Source organism: Vombatus ursinus, unplaced genomic scaffold (genome assembly GCF_900497805.2).
Source record: "Vombatus ursinus unplaced genomic scaffold, bare-nosed wombat genome assembly UNPS02014778.1, whole genome shotgun sequence".
Lineage (NCBI taxonomy): Eukaryota > Metazoa > Chordata > Mammalia > Diprotodontia > Vombatidae > Vombatus > Vombatus ursinus.
Genome location: NW_020954556.1, coordinates 56,695,910 through 56,711,387, shown reverse-complemented (window position 1 = coordinate 56,711,387; position 15,478 = coordinate 56,695,910). Strand labels below are relative to the sequence as shown.

The 15,478-nt window shown below is 36.7% G+C and overlaps 1 protein-coding gene across 2 annotated transcripts in view; it reads right to left on the bottom strand.

The window, feature by feature from the left end:
- The window catches only part of MAP4K3 (mitogen-activated protein kinase kinase kinase kinase 3), a 189,122-nt gene that overhangs the window by 104,441 nt on the left and 69,203 nt on the right, over positions 1-15,478 (bottom strand). For both annotated transcript variants that reach the window (XM_027865167.1, XM_027865168.1), the window contains exon 3: positions 7,811-7,901. In XM_027865167.1, the coding sequence (XP_027720968.1) occupies positions 7,811-7,901 (91 nt within the window). The remainder of the gene's footprint in view (positions 1-7,810; positions 7,902-15,478) is intronic.

The following is a 15,478-nucleotide window of genomic DNA, read 5'->3' as shown; positions in this document are numbered from 1 at the left end:
AAAGATTATGGCATTTGAGAACTGAAAAGGACTTTGGAGGTCATCTAGTCCGACTTAAACACAAAAGAAACCCCACTATAACATATCTGACAACTGGTGTTCAACTTCCAAAGAAGGGAAACCCATATCCTCTCCAGGCAGGCAATTGCTTTTTCAGGTAATTCTAAATGATGGGAAGTTTTTCCTAACATTTTGAATCTGAATTGTCAATTTCCACCCACTGTTCCTGCTTCTGCTTGCTGAAGTCAAGCAAAACAAGTCTAATTATCTCTCTTCATGTGACAACCCTTCAAATATTTGAAGCCAGCTGTTACATTCCTCTGAGTCTTCACTTTCTCACGCTAAACATGACCAGCTCCAATTGATTCTCATTTAAAAGAATCCAAGGCCTTTCACTACCTCGGTTGCCCTCCTCTGGACATTCACCAGCTTACCGATGTCCTTCTTAAGCGAAGTCACACAGAACAAAAGACAACAATCCCAACAATCCAGATGAAATTTAACAAGGCAAATTACAATAGTACTACAAGCAACACACTTTCTTCCATCTTGAACCTTTTCTTTTCTCACTCCTTCCATCTTCTTGTACTCATTGAATGATGATTCTCAGATCTATTAATCTAGCCCTAACCACTTCTGAATCTCTGTACTCTTATCTCCAACTGCTTATTAGATATCTTAATAACAATGGATGTTCCACAGAGACCAAATTCAACATGTTGAAAACAGAACCCATTATTTTTTCTCCTGACAGCCTCTCTACTTTGGAACTTCCCTAATACTGTTGAAGTACCACCAATCTCATGGACACCAAGGCACAGAAGCTAGGCATCATTTTTATTGCCCATATCCAAAATGTTCCCAAGTCTTGTCAATTGGCCTTCATAACATTCCTCACATATGCCTTCTCTCCTCTGACACTGCTAACACCCTGGTGCAGACCCTCATCACCTCATGCTTGGACTACTGCAACGGCCTGCAGATGAGTCAGCCTGCACCAAATTTCTCCCCACTCCAACCGATCTTCCTTTCAGCTGTCAAGTTGATCTTCTTTAAGGGGCAGATCTAACTACGTCACTCCCTAATTCAATAAACTCTATGGGCTCCCTACCACTTCCAGGTTCCAATATAAAATCGATTTGGCATTTTAAGCTCTTCACAACTTGGCCCACTCCCACTTCTATAGTATTCCTTACACTCTGCTCCCCTTCACATACTCTGTGATCTAGTGATGCTAGGCACCTCCTGCTGTTCCTCATACAAGACACTACAATATGCAGACTGAACATTTTCGCTGGCTGTCCCCATGCTTGGAATACTCTCCTCATCTTCACCTCCTAGCTTCAGGACTCAGCTAAAATCTTGCCTTCTACAAAAAGCCTTTTATGAAACCCCTTAATTCTAGTGCCTTCCTTTTATGATTAACTCCAATCTGTCCTGTATATATCATCTGTCCATAAGTGTTTGCATGTTGCTTCCCTTATGAGACTGTGAGCTCCCTGAGAGCAGGAGCAACCTTTTGCCTCTCCTCATAACTCCAATACTTAGCACAAGGTAACAAATGCTTCCTGACTCACTCACTAAGAGTTGGCCATCTCTTGACATAACTTTCTGGCTGACCATTCTAGTGTTGGTTGCACTTTCAGGCATACTTCTCCCCCCACCTTCCCAATTCATTGGTTATGGTGGCCTCTTTCTTGCTGTTCCCTAAGTAAGACCTTCCATCTCTCAACTTGATGCATTTTCATTGGCTATTCCCTATGCATGTGATTTTTCTCCCTCTTCCTCTCTGCTTCTTGGCTTCCTTCAATTCTCAACTAAAACTCCACCTTCTATAAGAAGCCTTTCCCAATCCCCCTTAATGCCAGTGCATCCCCTCTTGATTATCTCCGATCTTTCTTGTCTATATCTTGTCTGAATATAGCTATTTGCATGTTGTTTTCCCTTTGGGAAAAGGGGATTTTTTTTCTGCCTTTCTTTGTATCATCAGCACTTAGTGCCTGGCATTAAATAAATGTTTGACTTGATAATTACACCCCTATTTCTGAAGCTATGCTGCCCCTCTTCATAGAGTCCAAGTTTGTATTAGTTTTTTTGGTTATAGCATCACACTGCTAATTCACATAAAGCTATATAATTCACTAAAACTGTCAGATTTTTTTTCTAAATAATTGCTGACTATCCATGCTTCCTCCATCTTAAATTTGCAAAGCTGATTTTTGTGTACCTAAATCCAAGATTTTACATTTCTTCTACTAAATTTCATTTTATTAGATTCACCCCAATGTGCTAATCTGTAAAGATCTTTTTAGTCATTCACTGTGTTAGCTGTCCCTCCCAACTGGTGTCATCAGTAAATTGAATAAGCATTAACATCTCTACCTTTATTTAAGTCATTAGTAAAAATGATAAATGGCACAGGACCCTGCTCAGGTCCCTGGGGTACTCCACTGAAGACCTTCTGTCCCACTGACATGGAACCATTAACAAATGTTCTTTGAGTCTGGCCATTCAACCAGTTCCAAATCCATATGATTAAATTATTATATATACCATAATTTTCCATCTTCTCTGCAAGAATAGTAGTTTAAGAAAACACTATCCAGAGTATTCCTCTCATCTAATTCCCCTTACTAGGTTCAATGATCCTGTCAAAAAAAGCAAGTGAAGGTAGTTTCCCATTACCCATTCTTGATGAAGCCATGCTGACTATTTTCTATCATTGGTTTCCTTTCTGCCTATCTGTCAAACATTTCTTTAACTATTTGTTATATAATTTCCCTAGAAATCAATGTCAAACACACTAGCCTCTAATTTGTAAACTCTGTTCCCTTCCCATTTTTAAAAATCAGGTCAATCAATTAATAAACATCTATTAGGAACCTACTATGTGCCAGGCACTCTGCTAAGCACTGAGGATACCAAAAAAAGGCAAAAGATAGCCCAACTATAAGGAGCTCACACTTTAATGGGGAGACAACAAACAAATACATACAAACAGAATAAATAGGCAATAATTAAGAGAGGGAAGGCACTAGAATTAAGAGGAGTAGGGAAAAGACTTCTGTAGAAGATAGAATTTAGTTGGGACTTAAGAGATGGAGTATCTTTGCAGAACAGTCAGGGAGTCACTGGAAAGGTAGGAGAGGTAATCCTCCTACCTTATGAAGGGCTTTGAACATCACGCAAAGGCCAACATTTGTCCTTTTCTAATCTTGTGGTACCTCTCCCATCTTCCATGATCTGATCTGGCTCAGTAATCAATCACACCTGCAATCTTTTTGAGAACTAAAGAATGCAGTTTATCTGGGCTAATTGGATTGACTCCTTGAAGGACAGCAAAATGCCTTACTTTTCTTGGGCATCACTTTCCTTAGTCATTTTTGTTTGTCATTTCTAGTATAAAGTATAATTCATTTTGGCAGAGAAAGGGAGCAACAAAATCAGAATTGAGTGGTTTGGCCTTCATCGTGTTGTCAGCTGTTATAGTAGCATCCAAAGGCAAAGGTCCTTGATCCTACTTTATTTCTTTTAAAATGTTTTTCAATTAACAAAATTAGTTTTCTCTCCCTCTCATTTATGTCATTCCACAGGGAGGAAAGAAAAAGAACAAAACATTTGTTATAAATATGCATAGTCAAGTAAAACAAACACCCATTTGTCTATATTAAAAAAAAAAAAAGCCTCATTCTGCATATTAGTCCATGACCTCTTGTCAGGAGATGGGTAGCATGCTTCATCGCTGGTCCTCTGGAATTATGTCTGGTCATTGAGTTGATCAAAGTTCTCAGAGCTTTCAAAGTTATTTATTTTTACAGTTGTTACTGGATAAGTTCCACTGCTTCTGCTCACTCCATCAATTCACACAAGACTTCCAAGTTATTTCTAAAATTGCCCCCTTTCATCATTTATGATCCATTAGTATTCCATAACATTCCTGTATCACAATTTGTTCAGTCATTTCCCAATTGATGGCAACTCTCTAGTTTTCTGCTACTACAAAAGGAACTTCTATAAATATTTTTGCACTAGAGTCCCTTTTCCCTTTTTCTTCGATCTCTCTGGGCTACACGTCTAATAGTGGTATCATTAGGTCAAAGGCATAGATAGTTCAGTGACATTTGTGACATATTTCAAACTGCCTCCAGGATGGTTAGACTGATTCACAACTTTATCAGTGGTACATTAGTATATTTAATTTCCTGCAGCCTCTTTAATACTTGTGATTTTCCTCTTTTGACATCTTGTCAACCAATCTGATGACTGTGAGAGAAAATCTCAGTGTGGTTTTAATGGAAATGAGACCCTTATCAGAAAATTTTACTTGAAAGATTTTTCCCAATTAGTTATTTTCATATTTTAGCTGCATTAGTTTTATTGGTATAAAAACTTCAATCTTAATGTTTAAAGGATGTTTTCATTGAGAGCTTAACTTGGTATATGATGTGAGTATGTGGGTATATGCTGGTCTCAACCTAGTTTTTGCTAGATTGCTATCTAGGTTTCCCAGAAATTTTTGTCAAATAGTGAATTATGAGTCTAGTACGTGGGGTCTTTAGGTTTAAAAAATATTATGCAACTGTGTTGATTTGTTACTGTACACTACATGTACCTAATCTATTCTTCTGATCAACCAAGTTCTTAAATAGTACCACACATTTTAATGATTACTATTTTAAGAACTGCTATGGATAAGAATTTCCCACTTGTATCATTATTTTTCTTGAAATAGTTGTTCTTTTGTTTCTCCATATGACTTTTTTTTTTTAAATAAAACTCTTTGGCAGACCAACTAGTATGTCACTGAATAACTAAGTCAGTTTAGGCACTGTCATTTCCATTATAATGGCTCACTCTGTCCTGCCCCCCAACAATATCTCATCAATTAAGTCTATATTTATTTATGCAAAGAATTGTTTTTAGTTGCATTCACTTAGTTCCTGGGGGTGTTTTGGTAGTAAGACTGATCCTATTTTTTCCCCCAAAAGAGCTTTACAAACAAACAAAAAACCCCCAACTCTGTGCTTCTTTTAGTTACCATAAGCTCATTTTGGGCTTTCACAATCCTGACAGTACTTTTGCAGGACTCTGTCAGGTACTTATTTTCATCTTCTGCTATCTGGTCTTGCTTTAATTTTCTGAACATTTCTTTTTTTAAAAATTATTTGTATTGATATACTGTTTTTACATTACCTAAATTTGTTTCCTTCCTTTACTCTGCCAAAGCCATCCTTTGTTATAAAGTTTTTTTTTTTGTTTAAAGAAAAAGAGGAAATGGCGAAAAAAGTCAGTGAAATTGATGGATACATTCAATAAATCTGACATCCACCCTTCTGGAACCCCCCCATCTTTGCAAAAGAGTGGGGGAGAGGTACCTTCTCATATGTCTTCTTTGGATCCACACCTATCCTTCACAATTTTGCAAACTTTTCTTTAATCTTAGTTTTTTGGTGAGTTCCTTGTGTATCCACACTTGAATATTGAGACAAATCTCATTTTTGTTCCTTATCCCTTTATTTTTTCAGAAATTTATTAAGTATCTCTTGTTCTTCCCCCTCAAGTATCTGAGAAGGATCACTGTTTTTATTATACTGTCATAGCTCAACCAGGAACACAATTCCTCTCCAATATTTAATCTTTCTGTATTTCTAGTATATTTCCCAGTTCTAGAATCCTATGCAAGCAGTGCACAAATTCTGAAAGGTTTTACCACATGAAAAAGACTTAAAATAGGGGCTTGGTGGTCATCTACAAATATGTCATTTGATCTCTCAACTCTAACATTCTATGGGGCCATGATTTTGTTATATAGGTTACAATAGCAGAAGGAGCTTCCGCAGGGAGAACACAATATTCATTTTTGCTCTGTTTATCACACTTATATACCATTGGTTTAGTGGACATAAACTGACATACTGTTTCTTCATTAAAAGCATTCTGTAATAAAACAAAAATTTAAACAAAGTTTCTACCTCTAAAATAAAACCTGACCTTCCTGGGTCCAACATTAATAAATGCATGCCCCACACTGGGTTAAGAAGTATGTTTGTAAGCTATATTATAATAAGGGCTTTAGGAGATCCCTACCTCAGGAAAGGAAGAAAGAAGCAAGAAACAAAAGGAGGAGCTAAGAAGCTGTTCTAGGCTATCCTCCCATTTCTGTTAATAATATACGTTCTTATTTTATAACATAGAAAATTAAATCAGATCTTCCAGACTCTAGACCCAGAACTCTATCCACTGCACAAAGATAACAAAGGCAGAAGCCAGAGCTGGACGACAGACCAGGTTCCTGAAAGTGAAATACTCTTTGGGGGAAGGTGAGCTTTTCTCCCCTCCCCTTTCACCACACTGCCTAAATCACTGAAGAGACTGGAGCAATAAGACATGCACCAAAAACACTGAAGACAGATGGGTGTGCAGAGATTGTCACTCTGGGGAAGTAGATAACCCAGAATGTAGAGATAAATGCCAAGTGCTATGGACTCAAAACTATACCAGATCCCGGGAGCTCAGCTAAGGGGCTTGCACACTAGAGAACTGAACAAGGGGAGCTGCATTAGAACTTTTAAAAGGGCCACATGCCTCAAGTACCAAAAGTTATCAGTCACCCCTTTGCCACACATACTCTTTGACATGTGTGCCTCACTATCTTAGCACTCTAAGTATGAGCCCACTATTCCCACAAATGAATACATATGTAATTGTGGGAAAGTACACCTCAGGCTCTGGGGGAGAATATTTTGTATCATCAGTTTCTAACAAGCTATCTCATTAAATGAATTTACCAGCAGCTATTTCTACTGTCTGATTGTTAACTGGAAGCACAGCACTGTGGGGTGGGCAGAGAGGACCAAAAGCTGCAGTAGTAAGAGGTAAAGCTTATACCTATAATCCTAGGCAGCAGGAACCTCTAACTATCCAACATTTAAATAAAAGGACAAGTTAGGAGCACATCCCGGAGTCAGGAAGGAATTGTGGCTGAGCCTCACAATAAGGGATACAAAATGACTATTAATGTGGCACTACTTCCATCAGACATTGATTTGTTGAAATTATTTCTCTAAGAGTGAAGTATGGAAGAAAAAAGGACAATGAAGGAAAATATACAAAGGCAGTGAATTGGACAGAATGGGATATCTGGACCAGGTAGTGCAGGATTCTAACCCAGAGCGATATGGAGAAAATAAAAGAACAAGTAAGGTTATAGGATATGAAACAGAAAATAAAACTCAGAAAAGAATGGAAAGTAAAACAATACAGATGCCCATCTAGTGGAATACAACTCAACAATGTGGTAAGGAATGTAATGAAGTATTAATGCATTGTAAGAAAACAACAAACATGAAGAAGCAAGGGAAAACGTAAGCGAACTGATGCAAAGTGAAGTATGTAAAACTAGGGAATATAAGTAACTATGACAACGTAAATTAAAAGAACAAAAACCCTCTCATCAAACTGGAAGTTGGATAATTATAATTACTAAGTTTGGTCCAGAAAAAGATGTGAGAACATACCTCCCTCCTTTCTTTGAAGAGATGGGGAACTATGGAAGCAGAACACTGCATATACTGTTGAATTTGATTATGTACTAATTAGTTTTGCTTATTAACTGATCGTTTTTTTCTTTTTTCTTTTTTTTTTTTTTTAAAAGAATGGCTTTGTGTGTAGGAGAAGGAAAAAAGCAGATATGCTAAAAAAAAATAATGAATTACATAGTTTATTTTGTCACAATCCTACAGTGATACATTCATTCTTTACTCTTCACCTGTTACATCATTTTTTAAAAATTGGAAAGCAAATATTATACCTGAGATAGCTGCCAAAATAAGCGACAATATTTGGGTGTTTACAATCTTTCATCATAATAATTTCTTGCTGCACAACTGCAAAGTCTTCTCCTGAAAAAGAAAGGATGCAAATTTAGCAGTTCATCAAAATAAGTTTTAAATGTCTATTAACTTCTAGAATATGTTGTTCATTTTATTTTTTAAATGACAGCTTCAGTCATGAAAGTTATTATCCATCATGGTACAATTATGACTACATAAGTGTGAGGGGGAACGATTTGTATGTGCCAAGAGAAGCTCTGAATCTGAATTATAAAAGATAGATAGACAGATAAACAGACAGACAGATAATATGCCACCTTACAGATAACACTGGGTAAAGACGATTTTACGACAATAAAGAATGTTCTTGGGGCAGTTAGGTGGCACAGTGGATAGAGCACTGGCCCTGGAGTCAGGAGGACCTGAGTTCAAATACAGCCTCAGACTAGCTAGCTGTGTGACCCTGGGCAAGTCACTTAACCCCTATTGCCTCCAAAATTAAAAAAAAAAAAAAAATAAAGAATGTTCTTTTAAAAGATGAGATACAAATATTTTTAGCTAGCACAGTAGTATAAATTATAGCTCTTCAGGGTCTATATGCAATCAATAAGCCTAAACTTGCATAGAAGGGCTGCCAGATGGCCTGAGTGTACAGAGTTGGCTTGTATTTCAGTGCCTTGTCCCCATTTCAATTGGGTTGGAATGCAAAACAGTCCAGTATTTGAGTCTCATTTTGTCAGTACTCAGTCTCTTCTCCCTGCTCCCTCATGCCTAATTAGAATATGCCCTGTATTTTCCAAAGTAAAATCTGGCAGTCCTATAGTAGTATCACATGCTGTAGCTCCTGAATGAATACTTGTAATGGGAGCAACAGAACTGATGAGAATGTAAATGTGGGTTAACTATATAGTACATTAAAAAAAAAAAAGGGAAAACATGGGATCAGTTAGTCTTAAATGATGTAGCTTTACTGATTTTAAAAGCTCTTTTAAGACTAGGAGTAGTTTGGTTAAGGGTGTACAGAAAAAATTAACTATCAAAGGAAAAGGCAGATCCTAAGTTTCAGCTTCCCAAATAAATACGCAAATTATTCATTAATATGTCTGAGTTCAGGATGAAAGGTCTGGCTCCACTAGCTTTGGCTATTTCCTGTTATATATGCTACTTCAAATTGGAATAACACAATCATATGATCTGTGAACCAGTACCTGAATCTACCTAATAGGCTAAGGAAATGGGGGGGAGGTGAGGAGGGGGGAGGAGAGGAGTGTGTAAGGTAGGGAAAGTTTCCCTTTGAGGTGCCATAAATATCTGTTACAGAGAATAGAATAAAGTAGGCATAGTATCTCAAGTTCTTACTCCCTGCCTAATGTGAGAACCCCAAATGAGCTCCTTGAAAGTTAAAGAGCAGAAGATAAATATTCCTCATTGCTTCAGAGAAGCCAAAATGTAATCGAGTCAATATCCCTTATGGCATCCACCTCCCATCTCTAAGGATTTCCACATGTCTGCACACTAAGGTATAGCGGGAACTATCAGGTCTTCTTGGAGTCAATCACATTACACTATCCCTCAATCTTTTACTGTTATCCCTTTAAACCACAAGACACAGACTCTCAGATTTAGAAGGGACCTTAAAGACCACCTAGTTCAAACCACATCTGAATAAGACTCAAGAAACACAAAGAGAAGCTACCGAGCTCTTACTGAAGATTTCAAGTGAGGAAGAACCTACTTTTCTTGAAACATCCTATTCCACTTTTACATAGCTCTAACTGTTGGCAGGTGGTTTTGTTTTGTTTTTAAGTATCAAGCCCAAATCTGTGTCCTTAACAGTGGTGCAAACTTACTAAGTTAGATGTTAGAATGTTTTACTTGATAATAATAATCATATGATTACTGAAGTTATCTTTATTCTTATACTTATCAAGGAATCTTGTAGAATCTTGTTTGCAAAGAAGATATCTTGTTGAAGGGCAGCATTTCTGATAAATGGTCAAAGGATATGAACAGGCAGAAGAAATCAAAGCGTCGCATGAAAAAAGGCTCTGAATCACTAATAATTAGAAAAATGCTCATTAAAACAACTCTGAGGTACCACTTCATTACCTATCAGATTGGTGAAATGACAAAAAAGGAAAATGACAAGCACTGGAGGGGATGCGGAAAAACTGAGACAGTAATGAACACTGTTGGTGGAGTTGTGAACTAGTTTCAACCATTCTGGAGAAGAATTTGGAACTACACCTTCTATAAAACTGTGCATACCCTTTGACCCAGAAATACCACAGAGATTAAAAAAAAAAAGGGAGGGGAAGGAAGGACTTATGTGTACAAAAATATTTATAGTGCCACTCCACCAACAGTGTATTGGTTGCTCTTTTTGTGGTGGCAAAGAATTGGAAATTGGGGAGATGCCCATCAATTGGGGAATGGCTAAAGAAGTTGTGCTAAATGATTGTGATGCAATACTACTGTGTTATTGAAAAAAAAAAAACAAGCACGAAAAACCAGGAAAGACTTAAATGAACTGATGCAAACTGAGGTGAGCAGAACCAGGAGAACATTGTATATAGTAAACTGCTATAATGTAACAATGATCAACTGTGAAAGCAGGGAAACTTTACTTCTCTTTTATGCCACAAAGAATGACCTCTGTAAAGGAAAGGACAGAATACAAACAGGTAAATAGAAGAAATATGTGGTCATCTGGCCCAGATAAACTACTGGATGATACTGCTAAACTATTATCAACCATTTTCTAAAAATCTTGGAGAATGAAAATTTTTACAGGTCTAGAGAAGAGCGATCAGATTTTTTTTTAATGAAGAGAATAGAGTTTACAAAAGCCAGGATGCTTGACCTGGGTTTTTGGTAAAAATCTAGAATGGAAGGGGCAGCTAGGTGCAGTAGACAGAGCACCAGGCCTGGAGTCAGGAGGATCTGAGTTCAAATCTGGCCTCATATCAGACACTTGACACTTACTAGCTGTGTGACCCTGGGCAAGTCACTTAACCCCAATTGCCTCACCAAAAAAAAAAAATCTAGAATGGATTTTGTCCTCTTAAAAAATCTTATTTTATGTTTTACATGATTGCACATATATAACCTATATCAAATTTGTTTACCATTTTAGGGAGGTGGGAGAAAATTTAGAACTCAAAATTTTATTTAAAAAATGAATGTTAAAATTGTCTTGACATGAAATAAAATAATATTTAAAAGAAAAAAACATTATTTTTACTGATAACTTGTCTTTACATCATCTTCATTTCTAAACATATCCATTGCCTTCCTTCCCCTACCAGAAGAGTCACCACTTATAACAAAAGAAAGTGGGGAGCTAAAAAAAATTCACTAAATACATCAAGCATATCTGCAATACTGCACATGGTCCCATAACCTCTGCAAAAAAGGGGGTAAGATACATTTCTTCAACTCTTCTCTAGGGCCAAGCTTTCTTCATTATAATTACACAGTATTGGGTTTCAGGTTTTTTTTTTTCATTTATGTCAGTTATTGATATATTACTTTCCTGATTCTGCTTATTTAATTTTATATCAGTTCATATAAGTCCTCTCATAATTCTCTAAATTCCTATTATTCATAATTTTTAAGGGAACATTATAATCATACCATAATTTTTGTAGCCATTCTCCAATTAGCAATCATCTACTTTGTTTCTAGTTCTTTACTACCAAAAAAACCAAAAGATGGTATGAATATTTTAGGGTATAAAACTTTTCTTTTTTTTTGCTCAGGAGCATATGCTTAGCAGAGGTATTTATGAGTCAAAGGCTATGGACATGTTAGTCACTTTTGAAGTATAATTATAAAATGCTTTCCAGAATGCTTAAACTAATCCACAACTCTACCAACAGTGTGTTAGTATGCCTTTTTTCCCCCTACAAAGTCTTCAATAATATTTTTATTCTTTAAAATCATTTCTAATTTGTTGAATATGAAGTGGAACTTCAAAATTGTTGTGATTTGCATTTCTTGTATTATAAGTGATTTGGAGCAATTTTTCTTATGGTTAATAGTTTCCAATTCCTGGGAGAATTCTTTATTCATATTTTTTAACCACTTATCTGTTGGGGAATATTTACTGGTCTTACATATTTGTGTTAATTCTCTAACATCTTGGATATCAGTCCTTATCAAAAATATCTGATGTAAATGTTTTTCTCAGTTGATGCTTTTTCCTTTTTATCCCAGCTACACTGATTGTATTTGTGCAAAAGCTTTTGAATTTCATGTATTCAAAATGGCTTTTTTTCTTCTGTGGTCTTGAACACATTACTGAAAGACAGTGAGCATGGGAAAAGGAAGTGACAATCACAAAAAGCCAAGTTAGATTTATGAAGTATAGGTTATGTCAGACTAATTTTATTTTCCTCTTGAAAAGGTTACATCAAACTGGTAAAATCAAGGGGAGGCTGGAGGTATGGTGCAGCTAGATTTTAGTACAGAGTTTTACGTTTTAGGGAAAAGATATGGAGATGTGGGCAAGACAACAGTACACCTAAACGGATTTCGAAATGGTTGAATGATTACAGTTAAAAAGTAGTCATTAAGGTTCAAAGTCAACATTGAAAGATATTTCTAGAGTAGTGGCCTAGGAGTCTGTACTCGACCCTATGCTGTTTAAAATTTTTATCAAAATTTTGGATAAAAGGCATAGATGATATGCTTCCTCAATCTACGGAAGACACAATACTAGAAGGAAGAGCTAACACACTGAATGAGTCTGGATCCAAAAGAGCCTGAACAGGTTAGAACACTGGACTGAATCTAACAAGACGCAATTCACTGAGGATAAACTACTTTGGGCAAGAAAAAAAAACCCTTCACATGGGCATGATGGGGGACATGACGCTTGAACTTAGGGCAGCAGACTGAGAGCTAAATGAATCAACAGTGTAGCTGTTCCCCTTCCCACTCCACTCCCCAAACCCAAACAAACTATTGCAATCTTTGTTTACTCTAAGAGAGGCCTAGTTTCCAGGTGATAGTACCACTCTACTTTCCTCTAGTCAGATAACACCCTGAATAGTGCGTTCAGTTCTGAGCTCCATAGCTTAAGAAGGAGCTTAAGAGAAAGAAGAAGGTCAACCAATAGAGTGAAAAAATCTTGAATCCTCTTGGTGCCTGTCTCCACAAAATGCTTTCTGCTTCCAAGCCCAACATCCTCATCTCCCTGTCAATGAAACATAACGTCTATTCCCTGGATACTTTAAGTCTGATGAGTGAGCAAATTTCATATTATTTTGCCATGGCCCAGGTTTTTCCCTAATGTCTAAATACACACACACACACACACACACACCCCAAACTTAGACTCAGTCTCATTCCTATCAACTGAGCACATTCGACTATTCCTGCCTATTCCCATCTAATACCCGTATCAAGGATGGATTTGATATGTGCATTAATTACTCACATAAAAAATTATAAATTAGGTAAGAAAATAGGTATACTGGTCAGCAGTTATCAGTGTTCTCTTGTGTAACAAAGTTTATTTCCCCCCCACATACACCTTTGCTAATCTTTCCTTCTTTAAGATATCTTGAGAACTGAACCCTTGATCTTCTCAAAATTGAAAATAAAGCAAGGAAGGCCTCCAGGATGTTGAGTATATCTCTTGTGATGAATTTATAGAAGGATATGGAAAAGAGTACCACAAAATGGACAGAAATGGTTTTAAATGAGTTTGAATCTGCTTCATGGAAAAGAATGAAAGATTACAGATACATTTGGACAAAATAATATTAACTGATATTTATAAAATGTTTTAACATTTGCAAAGCACTTTAGGAACAGTCTTAGTTAAGAATCAAAACAATACTGTAGCAGCTATAAAACTGTCATTTTAGAGATGAAGAATCTTTTTTATGACTAGAGTTGTAAAAATAAAACAGGATTTTAAGTCATTAGTGCCAATATAAAATGGGCATACTACTTGATGATGACATATCCCAAGTAGAATACTCTCACCCAAACTCATCCCTCCTCCAGACTTACCATTGTCCTTAAAATCACCCAGATTCAGAGACCTAAGAGCCCATTTTGACTTTTCCCTACTCCCAAATGTAGTCAGTTAGCCTGTCTAGTACATTCTACCTCTCATACAACAACTCTCATATCCATCCACTTTTCTCCATTCTCATAGCCAGCACCTAGCAGAAGACCTTATGGCCTCTTGCCTGGACAACTACAATAACCATCAACTGGTCTTCCCTAGCCAATACTCGTTCTCCATATAGCTACCCAATAAGCTAAGATCTAGGTCCTCTGGTATAATACTACATCCCAAGGTCGTGCTTTCCGATCTTGGCTGCATTTTCTTATATCTCCACTCCCCCTCCCTCTCCTGCCCCAACACTCACTGGTCCTGGAGGTAGTTGTAATGCTCTTTGTCCCTTATTGCCACTTCTCAATGACATCACTAACAATCGGAGTGAACCTGGGGTTCACTCTAACCAGATTTATCATCCAAGATGCTGGTGACTCGTCTACTGACTGCTCATACACTCTCTTCTTATACAATGAGTTTAGCGCCTGGCTCATTCCACTCCAACTCTTGGTCCCACGCAAGGATACTTAAGTATAAACGCTGAAATTACCTTTTGAATTTGTGGACAAGGGAAGGATCAATGAGTAAATAAGAGCTAAGGAGAGTCACAGAGGTTAAAATTGATACTTAATCACAAAAATTAAAAAGTTTTTGATCAAAATCAATGCAACTAAGAGGGAAACAGTTAACTGAAAAAAATCTTGTTAGCAAGTTTCTTTGATAAAGATGTCTTTTACGTAAGGAATGAATTCAAATTTATGAAAAGAACTATTCTTCAACTGATAAATGCTCAAAAAATACAAACAGGAGTTTCCCAAGGGAAGAAAGCAAAGCTCTCAATAACATTTTTTTAAATGTTCCAAATTACTAACAATTAAAGAAACTCAAATTTAAAAACTCTGAGTTTCCACTTCATATACATCAGAATGTCAAAGTTACTCATCCCCACCCCCACCCCGCCCAATGACAAACATTGAAAAGACTACAGGAAAACAGGAACATTGATGCAATGTTGATGGAGCTATGAATTGGTCTAGCCATTCTGGAAAGCAATTTGGAACTGCACCCCTAGATTTTCAAGTATCCTTAGTGTTTGATTCAGTAAAACCATTACTAGGCCTAGACTCTAAAGAAGGAAGAAAAGATCCTAGAGGTACAAAGATATTTATAGCAGTTCTTTTCATGGTAGCAAAGCACTGAAAACTAAAGGGGTCCCCATCTATTGAGGGATGGCTGAACAAATTATGGTATATGAATATATTTGAATATTACTGTGCTGTAAGAAATGGTAAAAGGGAATGGCTTCAGAAAAATCTAAGATGCAACACAATGATCATCCATGATTCCACAGGATCAATAATTAAGAATATGAAGAATGTTATGCACCTCCTGAAAGAGAGGTGATAGACTAAAAATATGGAGAAGAGATACGCTTTTGGACATGGCCACCATAGGAATTTGTTTTGTTTGACTATGCATATTTGTTACAAGGGTTTTTTCTTTTTCTTTTTTTAAACGCTTGCCTGATCAAAGAATCAACTGGATTTATTTTGTGGAAACAGGCTGGGAA